This window comes from Sminthopsis crassicaudata, chromosome 3 (genome assembly GCF_048593235.1).
Source record: "Sminthopsis crassicaudata isolate SCR6 chromosome 3, ASM4859323v1, whole genome shotgun sequence".
Taxonomy (NCBI): Eukaryota; Metazoa; Chordata; class Mammalia; order Dasyuromorphia; family Dasyuridae; genus Sminthopsis; species Sminthopsis crassicaudata.
In genome coordinates, this window is record NC_133619.1 from 401,374,435 (window position 1) to 401,398,876 (window position 24,442).

Below are 24,442 nucleotides of genomic sequence, written 5' to 3' on the forward strand. Positions count from 1 at the left end.
AATCCAGCCAGAAACTGCATCAATCAATCAATTATGAGGTAAATGCTTTGAAAATCACTTAATTTGAGTTGACAGAAGTTTCCTTAGGACACAGGGGACATACATTTATAAACTATTTTTGGAGTCATATAGGTTACAACATCTCTGTGCTGAGCTATAAGAGTGAAAACTCAAAGGGACTTGCTCTGCTGTTGGTGGCTATAGCAGTCTAGGTGGGTACCTAAGGTGAAAGAGATTATGGGTCATCTTTAGTCATATCCCCTAGGGAATAGGAATCAGCCAGCATTAGACAGATCAGCTAGAAAAGGCTGAACAGAAGCTATTTGGGCCTGTGCAGAGATTAAGAATGAACTTGCAGATTTAACAGTATCTGGGAACTTAGAACTCTAGAGTAAAAAAAAAAATCATTAATTAGCCTAATCAAAGTCTTGGATCTTGATGAACTTTTTCAATCATAAGGATATCTCTCCTTCCCTACCTTCCACAGTACTGGGCAAAACTGTCCCCCCAATCCAGCCCAATCCAGCCGTCCCATACAATATCACTTGGAGAAATTGCTTTGGATGGCTTTTTCATTGTTTCAAGTGTGTCCCATTCCTCCTATGTCAGGAACTCATTTTTGAGGGGTTAGGGGTGGGTGGAGAGGCAGTCAGGGTTAAGTGACTTGCTCAGTCATACAGCTAGTTCATGTCTGAGGCTGGATTTGCATTCAGGTCCTCCTGACTTCAGGGCCAGTGCTTTATCTACTGTGCTGTTTCCACCCCCAACTTATTAATGAAGTCCCAATGGCATTGAATGCAGTTGGAGGATAGCCAAAGGCAAGACAAATCTCTGCCTTCCTGGAACTCATATTGTAGGATATGACACATTCAGAAATAACTATTGCTGTACCTTATTAGGATATTATTTCCTTAATCTTAGTACAATATTATTGCTGTACCTTACTCATCTTTGCATTATTAGGCCTATCACAGTGCCTTGCTTATTGTCAAGTTTAATATGTGATTCATGAACTGAAGTGAAGATAACATTTGCCTTATTGATTTTTTTTTTAAATCTCATAACGGCAGGTAAGCTCCTTGCTAGGCATAGGATGCTCAGAATGAAATGAATGCATTTCACACCTACATGTGAAGTTTACAGGCCTTTTTTTCCATTCATTGTAGAATTAATTAGGTTCTAAGCTTTGAGATGCTAGGAAATGAATTTATGAACAGAAAGCATTTGTAAATCCTCTGTCAGAAAGACCTCTTCTTACCTGGAGAAGCAGTTCATTCCCAAGTATCAGAATGAATTTAATAAGGCCCCCTGTGGATGCTGAAATTCCTCTAATCCTGTCATTTAAACTTTTTCCTCCTTGTGCCTCCCTCTCCTCCAGCTTCATCACTCCAATATATCAGACAAGAACCTCTCAGAGCCTTGCTGCCAGCCATCTATTAGGGGTGGGAAGTCTGTGAATGTAGCGGAACTGTGGCTTTGTTCTGGCAAGCCAAGATTGCTGCTCTCTGTGGTTCCAGAAAGATGAAATTTCTTTTCTTTCTCAGTGCTTTTTTTATCTCAGAATTTCACAGCCCTATAGTATAACTACAAACGGACAAAGGGAAAGAAATCCTGAAGCCTTTCAAAAGAATGGGGGATAGCTAATGTGAATCCAGTGTCATTCAGGAATAAACAGGGACCTGGTGAGGGAATGACAGACATTTATATAACTTTTGGGTTTGCAAAGTGCTTTAAATTTATTTAATTCTCATAACACCTCATGAAGTAAATACCAGAGTTATTGTAATTTTCATTTTACAGATAAGTAAACTGAGAATCAGAGAAGTTAAGAGATGTGTATAAGATCAATTAATAAGTGTCCAAAGTGGGATTTGAATTCAGGTCCTCTGGCTCCAAAACCAGTAATTTTTCCTCTCTATGTTGTTGATATTCAGTTGTGTTTGTGTCTTGTTAAAGATACTGATGTTTTGCCATTTTCTTTTCCAGTGGGTTAAAGCAAATAGAGATTAAGTGACTTGTCCAGAACCATATGGCTAGTTCAATTTTGAACTCATCTCTTCCTGATTCCAAGTCCAGCATTTTGTGCCCTGAGCCACCTAACTTCCTCCTTCCCCTGTACAGCTGATCCTTTTCATGAAATAAACAAGCGTGTTGTAGTAGAATGAGCACTGACCCTAGACATGGAGAGAAGGCACTTAACTTTTCTAACTCCAAGTTCCTCATTTCTGAAATAAGGGGATTGGACTACATGACCTCTAAGATCCCTTTCACCTTTAAATCTATGAGCCATGAGTTTCCTCCCTGGAAGGCACTGGTTGTATTAATTTTATCATCGTCTCAAATAGTGGAATCTCTTTGGGAAAGGACAGGCTGGTAAATCGTGGTTCTCTGTCTGCAAGGTTGGGTTAAGGTGATATAACTGAGACCTTGGAGCAAATCTGTGACACATGCAGGAATAGAAGCCAAATTCCAAACACCCTTGTCAGCTTCCTTGGGGAGAACTTGTGAGCTCCAAGGGTGTACTTAGCATTTCTGGGAGCAACACCAGAGGCTTAACCCTTTGTGCACTAGTCATCATAGTGTTTCAAAGTCAAGTCTGTGGGAGCTCTTGGGACTGTCAGTAGCAGTCTGGAGTCATCTTCACTTTGGAAAGATCTGGGATGAAATTTCATAGTGTTTATGCACAAATCAGTTCTCTATTAGGAACTTTCTCCGGTTAAAGAGCAAAGGCTAATAATATGTCAGTGAAACCATGAAACATCCAGAGAAAGTGAATACTGATAGAAAAGTATCTGGGCTCTCATCTGTCCTCCAACACAGAAGTCTGAGGGTACATGCAGAGGCTAGGGCAAAAGCATGGAGGGGAGGAACCCTGAAGTTAGCATCAGCTTTGAGTTTGAACTTGACAGACAATTACAATCTATGTGACTTTGGAAGTTGCTTAATTTCTTCTGAGCCTCAGTTTCTCATTTGTAAAATGGGGGGGCTTGGGTTTCTGAGGTTCCTTAAAACTGCCAATCTAAAATTCTACGATGCTGAATTGAGTTTGAATGTGTTTGCCAGTTACTATATGTGTGATCCTGAACCTCTCAGCAGTAAAATAAAATTAGAATAGATGATCTTAAAGTTCCCGTACAGCTCTAAGACAGTAACCCTACAACTTACCCAGAGTAGTAAGTAGAGACAGTCTGGATCCAGGCCTTCCTGATTCCAAGCCAGGCGAGGATTGACTAGACTAGCAGTTCTCAAGTAGGATGCCGGGATCCCCTGGGAATCTCTAAGGCCCTCTCAGGTAATCTCTGAGCTCAAAACGATTTTCATTACTCTGAGATGACTTAATTTCTAATATGGTGAATATTGATAGACAAATAAAAAAGTCTTTGGGTCCTCAATAATTGTTAGGAATATAAAAAGGTTTTGAGCAGCTAGATGGTAGTATGGATAGAACTCTGGCCCTGAGTTCAAATCCAATCTCAGATACAACACATACTAGCTATGTGCTTGGGCAAGTCACTTAAACTTATTTGTCTCTTTAAAAAAAAAAAGCAAAAAAAATATTTTTTAAAGCATAAAAATGTTTCAGGGCATATAGATGGTATAATATGTAGAGCACTGGCCTTGAAGTCAGGAAGATCCGAGTTCAAATCCAGCCCTAGACACATAACATTTCCTGTGTAAATCCAGGTAATTTACTTAACTCCAATTAGCTTGTAAAAATTTTTAAAAGAATGTAAAGAGGTTCTTTATACAAAAAAATTAAAAAATTATTGAACTGTGGCATACTGTCTCTATAAAGATGATTATTTTACAAAAATGACAGGAAATAGAAAATAAGATTCAATGAATTAAGCTGGAGCCCCATCACATTACCTCTTCAGGGCTTGTACATTATCAAAATACCCTCTAGTCTCTCATCCTTTATAGATGACTGTCTCTTATTTCTATCCTGCTTTAGTTGAGGTCCTGAAGCTTTAACTTTTAATGCTTATCATATAAGTTTGAATCAGCATAGGATTAGGTTTAAATTTTGATTCCAATACTTAACAACTGTATGACCACAGGTAAACCTCTCTGAGTCTTGGATTCCATACCTTTAAATTAATAACAACACTATTAATAATCAATAATATAATAAACATAAATTAATAAATAAAATAATAAACAATATGATAATTATTAATAATGATATATAATATATGTGTGTGGATAGACATGTACAGGTAGAAGGCATAGTGGATAGAGTGATGGGTCCGGAGTCAGGAAGAATCATTTGCCTGAGTTCAAATTTGGCCTCAGATATACACTAGCTGGATAAGTCACTTAACCCTATTTGTCTGTTTCCTTATCTATAAAATGAACTAGAAAAGGAAATGGCAAACCTCTCTAGTATCTTTGCCAAAAAAAACACCCAATTGGTGATACAGAGTTGAACATGATTGAAAAAAGACTCAACAAATCATTTATAGCATTTTAAAGTGCTCTTTGCAAAGGGATAATATAGTTATCACCTACTGACACAGTTGGTATGATGATTGAAAGTGCAGCATTGTTTTCAAAGGGCAATAAGGTTGTTTATAAATGTCAGTTACTATTATTTCTATTAAATTCCTTTTGTGTTTTTTCCTTTAATCTCTTCACTCTCTCTCTAACCTTTCATCAGTCTTGCTTATGCACTTTTCTCAGATCAGTTAGATGAAATAGCTGTACCTGACACTGGTTATCACTTCCCTTCCCCCTATAACTCACAATGCTCTAAGCTCATCCACAAGAAGTCACAGGAAACATTAGAATAGAAAATCAGGAAACAAATTCCTCAAGACCAAAGGAGATCTGGACTTTCTATGTTAGCAGGGTTGCTACATGGGGACTTGAAATTCTAAGGCAAATTCAAGAGGGCAAGTCCTAGGTGCTTTGAATGCTCTTTACCATAGTAAAGACACTCAAACGATTCACAACAATAAGGAGGGACTTGAGACTTATTTTTCTCCTTAAGCTTTTGAAGCAGTAAAATCTAACGTGGCTGGAGAGTTCAGTTTGTGAAACTGAACTCTGAAGTGGTCAACTAATTATTGTTGTTGGATAGTTTTAATTTTATCCTACTGTTTGTGATCCCATTTGAGGTTTTCTTGGCAAAGATCCTGGAGTGACTTATTTTCTTCTACAACTCATTTTACAGATGTGGAAACTGAGGCAAATATGGTTAAGTGATTTCATTAGAGTTCCACAGCTTTTAAGTGTCTGACTGAGGCCAGATTTTTTTCCCCCCCTGAGGCTGGGGTTAAGTGACTTGCCCAGGGTCACACAGGTAGGAAGTGTTAAATGTCTGAGACCAGATTTGAACTCAGGTCCTCCTGAATTCAAAGCTGGTGCTCTATCCACTGCACACCACCTAGCTGCCCCTGAGGCCATATTTGAACTCATGAAGATGAGACTTCCTGATTGCAAATCCAGTGCTCTGTCCACTGTACTATCTAGATGCCCTAGAAGTGAACTCTAGGTTTCTTTTTTCTTGCTTAATTCTGAGATCATACCTACAGTTTGGAATCCAGAAACTATATCTCTAGGATTTGTTGAGTGTAAAAAAACGATTTCAACTCCTTTCTCTCTTTTGAAATGATCTCAAATTATTCATATGTGGTACCATGAGATCAGGAATAACAAAGGACCTTAGAGATCTATCCTAATACCTTCATTTTACCAAGGAGGGAAATGAGGTCTTGAAAAATTGAATGACTTACCTAACTAAGGTAACAGCTACTAAGTGACAGTGTTGAGATTAGAACCTAATTATCTTTCTATGCTCTTCCCATTCCACCATGTTTTTATCATTCTCTTGGGTTTGAAAAGCTAACTAATATTATAGGACAGATTGGTCATATCAATAAAAAGGAACATTCATTGAAATCCAGCACATAGATCAGGTACTTGGCTAAAATACTGGGAAGTTGATAATCACCTGAGAACACACTTTTCAAGATTATTGCTATATTATATTGATGTGGCCTTTACAAAATCCTTTCATACTCATTCTTTCATCAGTCTTGTAATAGTTCTCTGAGATATAAGCTTAATTTTACAGATAGGAAAACTGAAGCCCAAAGAAATGAAATGATTTGCTGATACCTGGACAGTTAGTAAATGGCAGAGATGGAATTAGAACCCAGAACTCTTGATTCTAGTACTAGTACAGATTCTATTATACTTCATGCTCCACAGAAAGAAGATAGAGGCAAGGTAGTCCTGATTAGGGAGAAGTGCTGAAAAAGAAGGTAAGAGCAAAGATGGAAAAACATTTTATCTCCTTTATGATTCTTCTTGGCTCCATCCCTAGAAGATACTGGTTTGTCCCAGAGGGAAAGAAATCTGACCGTGAAGGTCAAGAGGAAGTCACTGGACTGAAAGGGAAGATGCCTGGGGCTTTGGAGACTGAGAGCCCTGGGGACATAATTTGGGAGGCAGGGAGGTCATCCCAGAGAAGTCACCACTCTGGGCCTCCAGATTTTTTTTTTTTTTTATCTCTTAAATGTTAGAATTTAATGAATGTATCTCTTTGGCCCTTTCCAGCTCTACCACTCTATTCCTTGAGTCTATGAACTCATGATGATCTTTGAATCTACTTCTCTGAAGGCACAGGAGAATTAGGGGGTGATAGCTCTGGGTTCAGACCCTGGGGAGTATCAGATACAGACCAGTTCAGAGTTAAAACTAGAATCTGAGGGCCAATAAGCCAATCTAGATAACAATTCTAGGTCCTTTGAAATCTGGGACACCTGCCTTGGCCCATGTGAAAGGGAGTGGGGAAAAAAAAAATCACAGCCTTTATCCTTCAGACTGGTGGGAAATATGCAGGCATTTTGCTTCTCACTTTGAGGTTTTCCATTCCCCAAAAAGCTGAAAAGTATGCTGAATTCCACACATTTTCCAGCTCAGTGTGGCTTTGTTAGAAAAGAACAAGTAAATAAATGTCCAGAAAGATGCATGATTTAGAAAACACCCTTTTACATGCTTCACAGTACCACACATCAGAATCTGTGCAATGGGAACAAGCTAACTGGGTCACCCTTTATAGAGCATACCAATCTCTTCCATATGGGCCAGGCTTTCTCCCTGCCTCTGCAGTTGGGATTTGAGTTGCAGTTGGCTGCAGGTATGACCAACATTTTTTCCAGGTAAGCTACTCCAACTTGACATGTAAGCCAACAAGTATTGTAAAGCATAGGGCCTCAAGTCTAACCTCATTTGTTGCCCACTTGAGTTTTTTTTTTATTTTAACAAAAAATTTTTTTTCCTCATTAGGCAGTACTCATGAAGTAGACCAGAAATTTCTGGCAATGTAACTGATTAGCTCGCTAACTTATCTCAATTAGAAATTATTTTTAAACTTCCTGGGTCCCCACACATTTATTTCTGATCATGAGACCCACTTTTGAAAAAGAAAACAAAAACTTGCAGGTTTCTGCCCTTGGTACACTTTAAAAACCTTGAGCAAGTGTAAATGAGATGCAAACAACCTGACAATGAGCACATTGAGTAGCAGTTGCCTACCTGTATTGAGCTCCAGTGCCACTTTCTTGCAAAGAGAGAGCTGGATATCAGAGGCTCAGTAAGTCAAATAATGTTCCTGGCAGGATGGGAAGGCTTTTGGGGCAATGTTTGATCCCTTTCTAGAAACTGGGTAGTTGTAGTGCCCTAAAAATGCTCCTTCATGGCTTAACATCACTTTCCCTGTCTACTTTGGGGAGTGTCCTCTTTATTTCTAGATTCCTCTCTGAAAAACTATTGGGGAGTCTGATAACTGGTTCATCTCAACAGGCAGACTGAGGTGGAAAGGCAGAACAGCCTAACGGAAAGACCACTGGACTGAGCTGAAGTTTAGTCTCATCTGTACTGAGAGTGGATGATTAGGGAAAATCATTAACCTCCTTGAATCTATTTTTTTCATTTGTAAAATGAGAACAATGAAACCCACTTTGCCCACCTTCCCTCAGAGGGTTTTTGTGAAGACAACGTGAAGTCATGTATATGGAGTGCTTTGAAAATCCCAAAGTGTCATAAAAACATAAAGCAGTATTATTTTTAGTGACTGGTCCACAGAAGCGGGCCCTATGCTGGAGCATCTGCCTTGTTCTCCCTCCTATGCCTGGAATGATGATTGGAAATAATTGAAACTGTCACTGGAAATAATGAGAAGTGACAGAGCCTGGGTTATAAGGGCTATTGCTTCCAGTCTTAACGATCCCCACAAACTCAAAAACTAAATTTAAACAATGAAGTCACCAAGCAATTTGCCTTCCAGGGACCTGAAAAAAATTTTTTTGGTCATAAACAGGAATAAAGGCATGTCTAGAGCTGTCTCAGTTCAATATGTATTTTTTCTCCTGGTGCAGGAAATTCTTTCTGCCTGGCTTATTATTTTTCCTTCTACCTAGATGATAATATCAACACCTGCCTACTCTGGGATTCAGCTTCTTTCTTTATAGAACAAGAAGGGTGAAGACTTCTCTGACTTGATTCAGAGTGAAGCAAACACAACTGGAGACCAATACAGAACTCATTTTTCCTTCAAACCTTCTCCTCTTCCAGATTTTCCAGTTTGTGTAGAAGGCACTTCTGTCTTCCCAGTCACCCAGACTTGAAGCCTTGAGCATCACCCTTGATATCTCTCATATATTCCCCCCAACATTAATCTGTGCTATGGATTGTCATTTTTCCCTTTATAACATCTTTCTTACATGTCCTTTCTGCTCTGCCCACAGAGCCTCTACCTGCAGTGCGCTCTCCTCTCACACCTGAACAATTAAAATGGTGCTCTGATTTGTCTTCCCACCCCAATCCACCATTCCTTCTGTCATTTTACCAAAGCCCAGGTTGATCTATGTCACTCTCTTATTTAGTAAATTCTAGTGTCTCCTATTACTGCCAATATCAAACCCCAAAATGCTTTTTGGGAGGAATTTATTTTTTTAAATTATTATTTATTTATAAACCTTTTTTCTTTTAAATTGAATTCTAAATTTTGTCTCTGCCCTTTGCCCCCCAAGAAGGCAAGGTGGATTTTTTTGGGTAGCTAGCTGTCAAAGTGGGTAAGGTACCAATCATGGAGTCAGATTGACCTAAGTTCAAATATGGCCTCATACACTTATAAGTTATATGACCCTGAGCAAGTTGTTTCATCCTGTTTGCCTCAGTTTCTTTATTTCTAAAATGAATTGCAGAAGGAGATGGCAAATCTCTCCAGTGTCTTTGCCAAGAAAATATCAAATGGCTCCATGAAGAGTTAGATCGTGTGTGTGTGTGTGTGTGTGTGTGTGTGTGTGTGTGTGTGTGTGTAGTTCTTCATCGGTCAGTCAAGATTTTCAGTGCTTATTATTTATATATGTGTGTTTTTGTGCATTTCAATAATGTAAATGAAAAGCCAAATGGAAGCCAAATCTGCAGTACAGAATAATGGCTAATCTGGATCCCAGAGATTAGATAATGACAAATATTTCCTTCCTGTAGGCAGAAAGGTGGAGACTTTCTGGGGCAGGTTGCTGCATACATTGTCAGTCTTGGTCACTGTGTCAACTGCTTTTGTCTAATTGTTTTTTTTTCCTTACATAAGGATCCAATGGGGGTATGTGTGACATTTCTGGATATATACAGAAATGATTGTCCAATAAAAACAAAAAGTATCAATACAACTTTGAAGTAAAATTAGAAGGTTGTGTTGTCTGATCAACCAATGATCAATATCTTCAATATCTGCTATTCTCTAGACATCAGGAAGACATAATCTCTAAGGGTCCTTCCAGCTCTGACATTGGATATCCTTCAGCAAACCTTATATATTCTCACTTGAAAAGAACTGTAGTACAGTGGAAAGAATGCTGATTTCAGTCAGTGGATCTGAGCTCATATGCCACCTCTCCTAGGCACAGTCTGTGTGACTCTGAGCAACCTCCTGTGTGTTTTACACATGGAGTGCATTCAGTTGCCTCTGCCCAGTAAGGAATTTAGGGCAAGGGACCTAGGTCCCCTTTCGGATTGAAATCTATGTTTATATGATCTTTGTCACCTTGTGGGGGGAGGCTTGCTCTCCATTTCCCAGATGGGGAGAATGAGGGGGCTACATCAGTACTATGTAATTAATGAGGAATAACCCCATAAACCTTGGAGGGCAGGGACTAGCTTGGGCTACATCACTGAGAGAAGTGACTCCCAGAGGGCTTAATCATGACTTTTCTGGAGATCAACAATCACAAATGAACTTTCTAAGGGTCCTATTTGTGGTGAGGATCTCAGGGAGAAAAAAGAATACAGAATAATGACAGTGACAGCTACTGACATTTGTTTAGTGCTTGAAGGTTACAAAGTATTTTGATTTCTTAACAAAACCCTGGGAGACAATTGTAGCAATATTATTCTCATTTTATAAGATGAGGAAACAGGCTTTAGGAGTGATTTGCCTAGCTCTCTTAGAGAAGGAAGGACAAACAAGAACACAACAGCCTCAAGTCTTCAGACCTGGAACTGGGGCCCAAGGCTTCTCTAACTTAGAACATTCTCGATTTTCTCTGTCTACAAGAGGTTAAAATGTACCCGGGGAAACAAAGCCCACTCCAACCCCCACATGAGGCAACTAATAGCCAGGTGTCCCAGACACTATAGGATCCAGCTAGAGAGACCTTGTGTCACTAATTCTAACTGTTCCAGAACTTCAGATCAGGGAAGATCTGTGGGGGCTGGGCTACTGCTGCTCCAGCAACTATTTTGAGTTCGTTTTCTAGTCTGAGGAGGCTTTTTTAACTTATCTCCTCATTCTCCAAGTGTCTGCTGTCTGCCCCATCTCTTAGTGACCTGAGATGACCCCATCTTCACTATTACACCGCTTTTGAAAACTGCCAATTTTCTATACCAACTATGGAACAGTTCTAAAGCTAGCCATTCATTTTCTATTCCCAGTGTGAGCAAAAACAAAACAAAACATCTTTCCACCTCCCCTTTTGTCCCATCGAAACCAAACAGTTTTCAGACTTCATGTCGTCTGTACACACACACACAATAGTGTGACTGAATTCATTTTATGGTGGGAGGAGAGGGGAGATAGGAGTCAAATGCAGAAAAAAATTCCAACCACCTCCTTTTTTTTTGGTCTACTCAGTGCCAAATCCAACAAACCTTTATTTATCTAAAGTATAAATGTCCATAAAACTGAGAAAAAGAAGTTGTTTTTTCACACTTTTAGCATGGTTTTTGGAGAGAGACACAAATGGTAAGTACCAAGCCAATATCATCCATTTATTCTAAACATCAACATCTGCACCGAGTCCAAGAGTTAGGACCAAAGGCAGCTTGATCTTTTCGACCTTCTACAAACATATCCACCCATCTCTTCCATGACAACTGCTATTCAAACTCATGTCCCCAAAACATTTTGAGATCCTAACTGGCCTTTGGAATTACTGAAGGATAAATATTTTTCAGAAAGATGAACCAAGATCCTGAAGTGTCCTTGAGACAGGAAATTGGTCATCTATGAATAGCATATGTGGTAACTCAGTTAACCTAAACACACATTTTATTTTATTTTATTTGGCAGGAGAAAGAAGATTCAAAGTTCTAATTTTACTCTACCATGGGGAACTCCCAGCGTGGAAGTTTTCTTCACCAATGAAGATCAGCAACCTACTTAGAGAGTTTCTTAGGGGCACTAAGAGGCTAAATGACTTTGCACATGGTAACATAACTAGTCTATATTAAAGGAATAATTTTACTCTAGGTCTTCCTAAATTCCATGTTGGCTCCTTCAACCATACTGATAATAAAAACCAACAATATACAAGTTTATAGCATTTAAAGACTTGCGAAATGCTTACTTACACCAATTTGTGAAATAGGTATGGGGAGAAGGATGACACCTGTTGATTTCATTAGAGTAGGGAGATTCTATTGAAGAACTTCTTCCAATGCTCTTCAGTACCTTCTCTACAACTTACTATGTTCTAGACTGGAGTGCTGGGCATTAAATGACCCTTGCTGAGGGTCACAAGTCAGTATGTGTCAGGGAAGATTTGAACACATTTCTTCCTATCAGTTCTCTACCCAATACATCACACTGCCTCCTTATAAGATAGCTAGTGCAAACATTATCTCCATTTTGTGTGTGGAAAAAATTGAAGTTCAGAGTGACTTTTTCATGGTCCCACAGTTAGGGGAGACTATATTCCAACTTAAATATCCCAGCTTTGGGTCCACTGCTCTTCCTTCAACTTACTAGAACACTCAAATTCCTCTTCCTTAGACCTAACATTTCTAAATTACAGTTTCTTACTTTGTAAAATGGAATTAGTAGCTACTTGACCAGCTAAATGGTGCAGTGGATAGAGCATTGGATTATGTGACCTTCATCTTGTTTGCCTCAGTTTTCTTATTAGTAAAATGAGCTGGAGAAAGAAATAGCAAATCACTCCAGTATCTTTGCCAAGAAAACCCCAATGAAGAGTCAGACAAGAATGAAATGACTGAATAATAACAATGTGTACTCATCTACATGTTAAATAAATGTTTATTTATTTTGTTAAATAACCATGATGTTAAATAAATGAAGGCTTTCAGTTCTTTCTCTATACAAACTATTCATAGAATTTTCTTTGGGTATAAAGAACCTTCTACACTAGAACCTTAACAGAGTGTCCTGTGTAGCCAGGGCACAGCATTGACTGCCTTTAACCTTGCTTCTAGGCAAAATCAGATTTATGGTACACAAGGGTAACTAAGTTCCTGAACTCAGGGTTAGTGATGAGGCTCCATAATACAGCAGCTATATGTAGGACTGAATTCTGCCAGACAGTGAATACAGTGATGGGGACATCCCAGAGTACTGATGGCAGCCACATTGTTCACATCAACAATAGGAGCATCATTCTGATACAAGCTTTCCTTTCACAAAGCCTTATTAAAAGTATATTTTCTGACTTAGAAATTTCACTGCTAGGAATATATCTCAAGGAAGTCAATGGAAGAAATAAAGGTCCATTATATACCAAAATATTTATAGTAGCACTTTTGTGGTAGCAAAGAACTGGAGACAAAATAGATGCCCATTGATAGAAAATAACTAAATAGATTGAGGTACTTGCACAAATAGAATATTATTAACATGTCATAAGAAATATTAAAATATTTAGAGAAATATGGGAATACATTTGTATAAAACCTTTTTAATTTAATACAATTTAGAATATCCATTTTATACCTAATTTTGCTTTCTAACTCTTATTGATTCATAAATTGTTTGCCTGTCCATAAATCAGATAAGGGATATGTTCCATGTTCTTCTAATTTTCTTGTAAAATCTCTTTTTTATATCTAGGTCATGTATCCTTTTTGACCTTATTTTAGTAAAAAGTGTGAGATACTGATTCATGCCCAGTTTCTACCATACTGCTTTCCAGTTTTCCCAACAATTTTTTTAACCAAATAATGAATTTTTTCCCCAAAGTCTTAAGTCTTTATTGTCAGTTACAAAGATAGTATGTTTATTTGCTGCTATAAATTGTGTCTACTCTATTGATCTACCATTCTATTTCTTAGTCAATATCAAAAGGTTTTGATAATTAAAGTAATACCTATAAACAAATGCAGAGTAAAGCAAGCAAAATCAGGAAAATAATATACTGATGTATATTATACAGGAAAGAAGGTGTATTAAAACAAAAGATAGCAATAGAAGATGATATAGTAAACAGTAAATCACTGTAACTCTCTCATGTTCCCCACAAAAAACCATAAAATAGCACCCTGAAACATTTGGGAACAGCAAAACCAGCAAAAAGAAAAGGTTTTAGCCCCAAAACCTTGGAAGATTGCCAAGAAAGGTCTTTCTAACTTAAGCAAAAGAGGAATGCAGTTCAGGATAGGAAACATCCCAGAAAGCCAGCAGCAAACCAGTGGGAAATCTTGAGCCCCAGTGTGGTGACCCAGGCAAACCCCAGCACCAGGGTGCTTCATATCCTGCAGCAAAACTAGGGAAACAGGCTGCCTTGAGCTTTTGTGTATTCCTGGGCAAACAGGCAGCCTCCAATGACCAGATAGTCATGTACTTCAGTATAGTTCTGGGGAAACACAGAAGCACCACATCTTCCTCAGCTCACGCCAGACACCAGAATTAGGACTCTAGCTCAGTTCCAGGTAAGCACTGCCAGCTACCATTCCTCAACCCTCTCACCACAGCCCTAGACATAAGAGTCCCCCATGGGCCTCAGGGCACAACCATTCAGCATCAGTAAACAAGCCAGGAGGTATAGTCCCAGGTTCCCGAAGTCTGAGACATTCATCAAATGGTATAGCATTACCCCAGGAGCAAAGCTCAAATTTAAAAGAAAGGAAAAAAATCAAAAAATTTGAGCAAAAAACAAAAAAAAAATATATATATATCTGACCACAGATAATAATTATGGTGATAGGGAAGATCAGGTCACCAACTAAGAAGACAACAATGTTATCTCTGGGAAAGACCCCAGAATAAAATGGGAAATGGTCTCAAGCCCAGATACAGCTCATAGAAGAACTTAAAAAAACAGTTAAAAATCATAGAAGAGAGGCAAAAGAAAAATTAAGAAAATAAAGAGACAATTATGAAGAGTCATCAGCTTGGAAAAAGAAAACATCTATTTAAAAAGTAGAATTGGCCAAATGGAAAAGGAGATACAAAAATTCACTGAAGAAAACAATTTCTTATAAAGTACAATTGACCAAATAGAAAAGGAAGTACAAAAGCTAGCTGAGGAAAACAAACACCTTAAAAGCTAGATAGAATTGAGCAAGTGGAGGTTAATGACTCTATGAGACATCAAGAATCAATCAAATTCAAAAGAAAAAAAAAACAGAAAAAACATAAAATATCTTATTGGGAAAAAAGTGATTTGGAAAATAGATTCAGGAGAGACAATTTGAGAATTATTGGACAACCTAAAAATTATCAAAAGAAGGATCTGGACAGCATCTTCAAAGAAATAATCAAGAAAAGCTGCCCTTATATCCTTGAACCAGAGGGCAAAATAAGTATCAAAAGAATCCACCCATCACTCAGGAAAGAGATACCAAAAGAAAAACGCCAAATTACAGAATCATCAGATCAAGGGAAAAGTGCTGCAATGGAACAGAAAGAAAATTCATATCGAGGAGCCACAATCAGGATTACACAGGATTTAGCAGCTGCAATATTAAAGGATCGAAGATTGTGGAACATGACATTCTGGAAGACAAAGGAATAGGACTACAATCATGAATCAGTTACATGGTGAAATTAAGCATAATACTTCAAAGGAGAAATGGTCATCCAATGAAATAGAAGAATTTCAAGTATTCATTAGTAGAAGATCAGAATTAAACAATATATATGAACCCTAATCTCAAGACCTAAAAGAAGCCTATAAAAGTTTTTAAAAGGGAAAAAGAAAACACAAGGGATTCAATGGAGCTGGATTACTTATATTTCTACAAAAGAAGATAATATTTGTAATTCTTAAAAATTGTACCACTAATAGTACGACTAGAAAGGATATATGTAGACAAAGGATACAGTTATAAGATAAATTGGAGTCAATGACATTAAAAAACAACAACAACAAAGGAATGAGAAAGAGTATATTAGAGGAAGGAAGAAGTGGAGGGGTAAATTATTTCACATGAAGAGGTGATAAAGTAGAGGGGAAGTATGGGAAGATAGACAGTGAGCATTATTCAACCCTACTCTCATCAGAACTAGATCAAAGAGTAAATTATATAAAAATCAGTTGAATACAGAAATTTATCTTACTCTGCAGGGAAGTAGGAGGGGAAGAGATTAAGTAAAGGGAGGATGGACTAATAGAAGGGAGGACAGATTAGGGAGGTGATAGAACTAAAACACTGATAAGGAGGGAAAGGGTAAAAGGAGAGAGAGGACAAATGAGAGGAAAAATAGGATGGAGGGAAAATATATTAGCAGTCATAATTGTGACTGTGAATGGGGTGAACTCTTCCCATAAAATGAAGGCAGATAGCAGAGTAGATCAAAAGCTGGAATCCTATAATATAATGTTGAAAAGAAGCACATTTGAAACAGAGAGACTCACACAGAGTAAAGATAAGGGGCTGGGGCAGAATCTATTATCTTTCAATTTAAATTAAAAAAGCAGAGCTAGCAATCTTGAGCAAAAGCAAAAGTAGATCTAATTAAGAGATAAGGAAGGAAAGTATATCTTGCTAAAAGGTACCATAGGAGGAAGTAAATTAATATCAGTACCAACCACATATACATCAAATGGTATAGCATCTAAATTCTTAAAAGAAAAGTTGTGAGTTACAAGTTTATGACCAAAAAAGAGATAGAGAATACTATGAAATGTAAAATAGATAATTTTGGTTATATTAAATTAAAACACTTTTGTACAAAAGAAAACCAATGCAACCAAGATTAGAAGGAAAGCAGACAGCTGAGAAACATCTGTATAGCAAGTGTTTCTGATAAAGGCTTCATTTCTCAAATATATGGACAATGGAGTCAAATTTATAAGAATACAAGCCATTCCCCAATTGTTAAAGGTAAAAAGATATGAATAAACAGTTTTTAAATCAAAACTACTATAGGCATATAAAAAAGTGCTCTAAATCACTTGATCAGGGAAAAACATATTAAAACAACTCTGAGGTACCATCTTAGACTATCAAATTGGCTAATATGACAAAAAGGAAAATGATAAATATTGGAGAGGATGTGGGGAAATTGGGACACAAATATAATGTTGGTGGAGTTGTGAACTGATCTAACCATTCTGAAGAGCAATGTGGAACTATGCCCATGATCCGGCAATACTATGTCTATATTTCAAAGAGATCATAAAGAAGGGGAAAGGACCTACATGTGCAAGAATGTTTATAGCAGCCCTTTTCATAGTGGCAAAATATTAGAAATTGATGGCATGTCCCACAAATGAGGAATAGCTGAATAAACTGTCGTATATGAATATAATGGAATACTATTATGCAATAAGAAATAATGAACAGATAGATGCCAGAAAAACCTAGAAAGATTTGTGTGAACCAGAACATTGCACACAATCTCAGCAATACAGTGTGATGATCAACTATGAATGATTCAGTTCTTCTCAGCAACACAATGATCTAAGACAAATACAAAGGACTCATGAAAGAAAATGCTATTCACATCCAGATAAAGAACTGATAAACTCTGAATGAAGATGAAAATATATTTTTCCACCTATTCTATTCTTTTTCATTTTTTCTTTTGATGTGTTTTTTTCTTTACAACCATGACTAATATGGAAATATGTTTTACATGATGATTTCACATGTGTAATTTAAACCAAATTGTGTACCATCATAGGAAGAGGAGGAGGGAGAAAACTTTGGAACTCAAAGTCTTGTAAAAATGAATGCTACAATTGTCTTGACATGTAATTGGGGAAAAATAAAATACTATTTAAAAGGATAGCAATAAACTATTTAAAACATTTTTAAATCTTGAAATTGGCACTGCTCTGGAAAATAAATGATGGGACTCAGTATATCACATGTTACTTTTGTGCATTTTTCTCACTTATTCTTTACCATCCCAACAATCTTGAATAGCTTTGCCAAGTATGAGCAAGCCCATGTAAACCAAATCATATATACCCAATTAACACACACATATATCCTTAGGCTCAGTTACTCATTTCCTTTCTTCAACAACCCCACCTTCCACACCTCACTTACTGTTAGAAATTCATGGGCTTCCAGGTACAACAGCTATTCTGAAAGTTACAACATCCATGCTTGAAAAGTTAATTTTTTTTTTTAATAGCTCAAGAATCAGAACAGTACCTAGTTTTTTGACTATTTTTTTCATGTAATTGAATTATTAGAAAAACAACTGAGATCTTACAGAACAAAATCACTCAGAGAGACAAGAATGACTTCTCTATATTAAGAATCTACCATGCTAGGCAGGATTAATAAAAGAGTTGGTCCTGGGAATCCGGAAAATTATAGACCTTGTGCCACTAACTAGCTCTACTTTGAGCAGGTAACTCCATATTTCTGGGCTTCAGTTTCCTTATCTATAAGGAATATCTGGAGCTCTAATAATGCCAGGAGTATATCTTTCCTAATGGTTCATTTTATCATTTTCAAGTAGTATTTTTGAATTTCAGTTTCATGAATAACCCTGTGCTGAGTACAGTAAAAATAATAATGATACTATAATTATCAATTACTATTTCCACTCATATAGCACTTTAGGTTTTCAGAACAAGTGGTATTAAAGATATTAACCAAGAAATGTATGATTAGAAAATGAGGTTCAGCCAATCATACAGCAGCAGGAATAAATGATAACTGATGGAGAGCCTGATGCTAAGCCGGTACCCGTATAATGAGGACCCAGATCAGCTAATGGGTTGGTTGGACCTTCCCAGGAGGGTTCATGGAAGAGAGCAGACAAGAGACAAAAAAGATGAGAAGGGGGTGAAGGGATCAAAGATTTAAGACTAGAAGGTCTTAGAGGTCATCCAGAGCAACCTCCTTATTTGATGGGTAAACTATGGTCCCTTGAAGTAAAGTTTTTTGCTCAGTTTTTTTTTCACACAGATAGAAAATGACAGTCAGAATTCAACCCAAGTCCTGTAATTTAAACTCAGTATACTTTCCATAGCACCACACTGTTTCCTAAAGGCTCTGATTCAGTACATTCAGAGAGAATGCCCACATCACAGAGATCATATCTTTAAACTAAGTAGTGTATTTAAAGTTCATAGAGGACTTTCCTCACAATAAAACCATCAACAAGTTGCAGGGGGAAAGAATACTATAGTGTCTTATAGCTGGATTCAAATTCTGATTCTTCTAAATGACCCCTGACAAGTTACTAAACCTTGAAATCTTAATTAAATGATGGGGATTGGGCGAGATGATCTCTGACATCATTTCTGACGTCAAGCTGTGATTCCAGGAAGGTAAATAAGATCTGAACTATGTTATAATTTTACAGTTTGGGAATCTGAGCCATAGAGAGAGATTGACTTGCTCACTTAATTAATTGATTTGTCCTCAGTATCATTCAAGTTAAGTGTCAGAGTTGGGACCTGAATTCAATTCTTCTGAGACTAGAGATAATGAGAAAACAGCTCTCAGTCTCTAAAGCATCTTCTGAGTTACAAATCATATTCTTTAGATCAGAAGGTGCAGCTTTTTTGGTGTGTATGGACCCATTTGGCAGTCTAATGAGAGCTATGTACTCCTCAGGATAATATTTTAAATGCATAAAACAAAATATGTGTGATTACAAAGGAAGTCAATTACACTGAAATACAGTTCTCTCCAAGTTTCTCTCTCTGGCTATGTGTCTCTCTGTCTCTGTTTATCTCTGTTTCTGTCTCTTTGTGAGTCTCTGTCTCTTTTCTATCTCTGTCTCTGTCTTCTCTCCTTTATAGTAAATAATTTTGTATGACAAATGTGCTCTCTAGTCTTGATACAATAATTTTCATTACAGTTGTGATATAGAAAAAAAATGCAGAACCTCAAGTGAATCACCTCAAAAGAACAAACATTAATTAAGCTACAGTCTTAAGTGCTGGAGATGAGACTGGGTTCAGCTTTTAACTATAATGTTTACTGTGACTTTGGGGACAATCATTGAGTTTTAACTTCCCCATCTACAAAAATGTGAATAAAATTTTTTTTTTGTTGTTGTTGTTGTTTTTTTTTTTTTTAACCACCAATTATACAGGGAAACTATGAGGCCGCATTGCATAAAACCAAAGGTGCTAAAGAAATGTGTTATTTTATTACGTAATTTCATTTATCTTGTGTACCTTATAGTGGAGGAGAACCTAGATGAAAAAGAATTCTTCACAGTTTTGTGTTTTTTTTTGTTCCTTTGCCCAAGGCTTCTTGTGGCTAGGCAGATCCTCATCTCTGGAAGGGTGTCAAGTATAGGCCTAGCAATAGATTAAGCTGCTATCATCTGTGGATCATCCTAGCCAAGAGTAGAGGAATTCTTTTCCAGAAGACTGATCACCAGGTAATGAAATTTTTAGCCACAGTAACTCATGGAATGTAGACATGTTTCAGTCAGTTATTGTGGGAGAAATATTCATATCAATGAAAGCATAGCTCTTCAAAAATATCCCACCTCAAACATCTCAGGTTATCTCACCAAAAAAGAAGCTACTTTAATCCTATAAGAGGAGAAAAGAGAATATACAGGTCTCCTATCAGCTGTAGGGGTGGCTAGTTGGCATTGTGGATAGAGAACTGGGCTTGGAATCAGGAAAACTCATGTTCATGATTTCAAATCTAGCCTCAACCACTTAGTCCTAGGTAAACCTGGACAAGTCACTTAATCCTGTTTGCCTCAGTTTACTCATCTGTAACATGAACTGGAGAAAGAAATGGCAAACCACTCCAGTATCTTTGCCAGGAAATCCCCAAATGGAGACACAAAGAGTGGGACACGACTGAAATAATGACTAACAATAGCTGTACATCATAGCCACTCAATGAATATTTGTTGAATGAATGAATGAACATCAGTAGGATGTTTTGCTCAGAAAGTTCAGTCCATTCAGTGGGTCATGGAAGTTAGAACTTGAAAAGACTTTAGAGGAATCATAAATCTGGCCTCAGATACTTAGTAAATCTATATGAACCTTAGTCACTCAACCTTGGTAACCTAAATTGTAAAATGAAGATTACAGTACTTACCTCCCTGAGTTGCTGTGAAGATCAAATGAGATAATACTTATAAAATACTTAGCACAACAGCTGGTACCACATAGTTGGTGCCATACAAATTTTTTAAAATTATATTTATTTATTTTCTATATAAATCTAATTCCTTTCTCCCTTACAGACCTCAAGCTCAGAGACCATTTTCTTTAATCTCCTGATTTCACATATGAGGAAGTTGATTTGTGACTTGCTCAAGGTCTCAAAATCACCTGTGAATGATGTTCTTAGACACCAGAGCCAATACTCTTTTCATTGCATCTTGTCCAATGCTACTGTGTTATAAAGAAGTGATGCCTACTGAGATGAAATCACTTGTCCATGGTTGGAATGTGAGTCCCAATCATCAGTCACAGGTATTAATAGTTTTAGAACTGAAAAGTCAGACCATGGGGGTCACCTAGTTCTACCTCCTCAATTTACTCATAAGGAAAGTGAGACCCAGAGAGGTCAAGTGACTCCAAGTTTTCTGATTCCACATCTAGAACTCTTTTCACTGCAACACATTGCTTTATCAAATGCAGTTATTCATGCACATATTTAATGCATGTTGTTTAGAATATTTTAGCTGATTTTCATAAATACTAGCAGGTTATTAAATCTTTCTATTCTTATCTTGTATGATTCTTCTTTATTCATTCTATGCTTTAGCACACCAGGTCTACTCACCATTCTCAGCAAGCCTCCCACTTTCCCATTTCTATACCTTTGTTCCTGCTCATTTCTATGCCTAAAATATTCTTTTCCATAGCTCTCCCTCCCTTTCCCTATTAAATATCTGTCTATTCTTTAGTTTATATCAAATGTCACTATTCCATGAAGTCTTCTCTAATTCCACTTGTTAGTGATGATGCTCTCCATTTAATCTAGCACTTTACTCACACCTCTCATTCACTTATCCCATATTATTTTGTGTTATACTCATTTAGGTACATGTCATACCCTTCTCGTAGGCTATGAGCAGGGATTGGTTCTTATCAAAATTTCCTTTCAACCCCACATATGCAGGTTTTGGAGAATGACCCATAGGAAATCTCTTGGATAATGTGACTTTGGAACTGAAATGTGTTAAATATCTTCTGGTTTAAAAGATAGTTAAGATGGTGTGTACTGATGAAAGGAGTACCCAGATGTGCTGAATAGCTTACCATAGCAAATCCCAGCCTCTCTCCCTGACAGGCATAGAACACCAGATCTAAAATGCTTTAGCTATTGTCCTAAGTAAGCAGCAATGTTACCTGAGAGAATGATAAAAGATGGTCATTTTAATTTGGGGATCTCTGGTTACGCACACAAGTGTATGTGTCTATGTATGTACAAGCATGTATCAGGGGAGGCTCAAGTTCAAGTTCATTGAAAAAATATGACAGAAACTTCTTGTCTTAGAGAATTGTTCTTCCCACTTCATTCTTGAACCTTTTAGACCTCTAGCTACTTCCTGGATCTTCGATTTTCTTAACTCAGTATCCCCTGGGGGATTTGCCTTCCAGGTTGCCTCTGACCTCTCTGACCCTGTAGCAGTGATGGCCAGAAGCCCCTCTTCATGGGTGGGTGTACCCACCGATTCTCCTGAGACCCTGAGCTCCCACCCTGCCTCTCTGGCTGCCACCTGAGGCGATCCCAGCCTCTTCCTGCCTATTCTTGCCCACACACATCCTTGACTGGTGTTCTTTCGCAAACCTGTCTGCTGTCAGCTCAATCTGGGGAGTGGAAGGGAGGCAGAGATCTGACTGAGGCTTAATGGGCTCACATATTCCTTGTGACCAAAGTTAGTTACACCCAAATGGATGACCAGGAGAGTTTCTGCCTTCCTCAATGGAATCTTTCCTTCATTTAAACACACACACACACACACACACACACACACACACACACACACACACACACACACACACACACACACAACAAAACAAAAAAGCAAAAAACGTATACACACTCAAACCAGAACAAAACACCAACCCTCCTCTCTCCTCCCACCCCCCAGTGTTATTTGGTTCCTCTTCCTTTGTCCTTCTCTCCCCTTTTCCCCTAACCTTTTCTCAGTTTGTCTATTCTCAGACTCTCTTCCTGGTTATCCTCATCTTTCTTCTTTTCCTGCTTCCCATCTTTTCTTCTTTCTCTGCTCCCTTTCTCATTTTTCCCTCTCTTCTTTTCTATCCCCTTTTGGTCATACTTCAGAGTCTCTACCTTCTTGCCGCTCCGTTTTATGGCCCATTTTCTGTTCTTTATCTTTTTAGTCTCTATTCCCTTCACTACACCCTCTTTCTCGCTTACACTTTAACACATCTGTTTCTAATCCGAGTTGTTTGAGACGCCTGTTGGAAACAAAAAGCCCCTTCCCCCACCTTAGGGACCTGGGACGAACATTCCTAGATCAAAGCCAAAGCTCATTTCCCTACTTTTCCTCCCCAAACATTTCCCCCCCCCCCCGCAAAACGCCACCACAAAGGGGGTTCCAACTTTCAGATGGGTTACAGCCGAGGCCAACATTGCACCTTGAAAATGCTGCCACCAGCAAGAACGAAAAAATGCTTTTATGTGACTCCCCTCCAGAAACAGATGTTTCCAACCCCACGATGCAGAATTTACAATCCTCTCCAGCCCAGATGTGCTGCCCGTTTGTCCCGAGGCAGAAAGAAACGGCCCTTCTCCCACCAAACGGTTGAGGAGCAATGGTTTAATTAGCAAGTTAGTCTCCCCTGGTGTAACTGCCGCCGCCGCTGCAGTTCCTGACAATACCTCTCTTTCCAGACATCAAAACTACCGACAAAGCGTCCCCGAAACACTCACCTAGAACGAGGATGGACAGGAAAGACATTCCGTTTCCAGGACTCGGACACTTTCCCCCTCTGTGGCTTCCCTAGTCCCAGGCTCGTCAGACAGACCGAGAAGACCTGCATGGAATGGAAAGCAACGTCTCTGGCAAACGCTCCGTATAATTGCATCCATGTGCCAGCAAAGGAACCCAACTTCCCTCCTCTTCCCCCTCGCCTACTTTTCTTCTGCCTTTGCCTTCTGACTCCACAGCCCCCGGGGAGGGGCCTGGAGCGCACCCTACTCCTTTCGGGTGGGAGTGGGAGGAGAGAGATCAGGGATTATGCTCTTCCCCAGAGGAGAAATTGTGACAAGAGAAGCTCTCCAGCCGCATGGAAACACTTTTCCCTGTTTGGAAAGAAAAAGGAATGAAGGAGGAAAAAAAAAATCATACTGAGCAGTAACCACATGGCTGCCTCCTCCTGCCAGCCCCTCCCCACCATCATCTGGGATTAGCGGGGAACACCAATCGGTGGCCTGGCTGCGGAGCTGGCAGTCAAGAAGGGGCTTTTCTTTCCGAGGAAAAATGCTAGGGGGGTTTCAGGGCAAAGCGGGGAAATCTCGACGCAACTTCGTACACATGGGAGACTTGGAGGAGGGGAGCCGCTCGTCTGCCTTCATCGCGGAGCCAGGGCCCGAGAAGGGGCAGAGGAATGCTATAGACTTCTTTTACAGATATGGAAACCGAGGCCCGGGGCGGTGACGAGGACGAGGTCATGCAAAACGGGATTAGAAGCCCGATGACCCTTGTCTGGTCTTTCCAAGGCACTCGGCCACGAGGCAGGCTCCATGTTCAATGTTTTCTCCTTTCTTATTTTCTCTGGTTTAGTCGACATTAGAGCTGGTGGCTGGACCTTTCGGAGAGACTGAAGGG

At 38.6% G+C, this 24,442-nt stretch overlaps 1 protein-coding gene across 3 annotated transcripts in view; it reads right to left on the reverse strand.

Annotated features, from left to right (window-relative positions):
- CLMP (CXADR like cell adhesion molecule) overlaps positions 1–23,966 on the reverse strand; it is a 116,429-nt gene extending 92,463 nt beyond the window's left edge. The window contains exons 1-2 of one of the 3 annotated variants that reach the window (XM_074302708.1): positions 23,750–23,966; positions 23,545–23,648 (exon numbers count right to left, since the gene is read on the reverse strand). In XM_074302708.1, coding sequence (XP_074158809.1) covers positions 23,545–23,572 — 28 coding nt within the window. In that variant the 5' untranslated portion in view covers positions 23,573–23,648; positions 23,750–23,966. Of the gene's footprint in view, positions 1–23,544 lie in introns of all 3 variants that reach the window. The other 2 variants (XM_074302709.1, XM_074302707.1) reach the window with 2 other exon arrangements.
- Between the last annotated feature and the right edge of the window lie 476 nt (positions 23,967–24,442).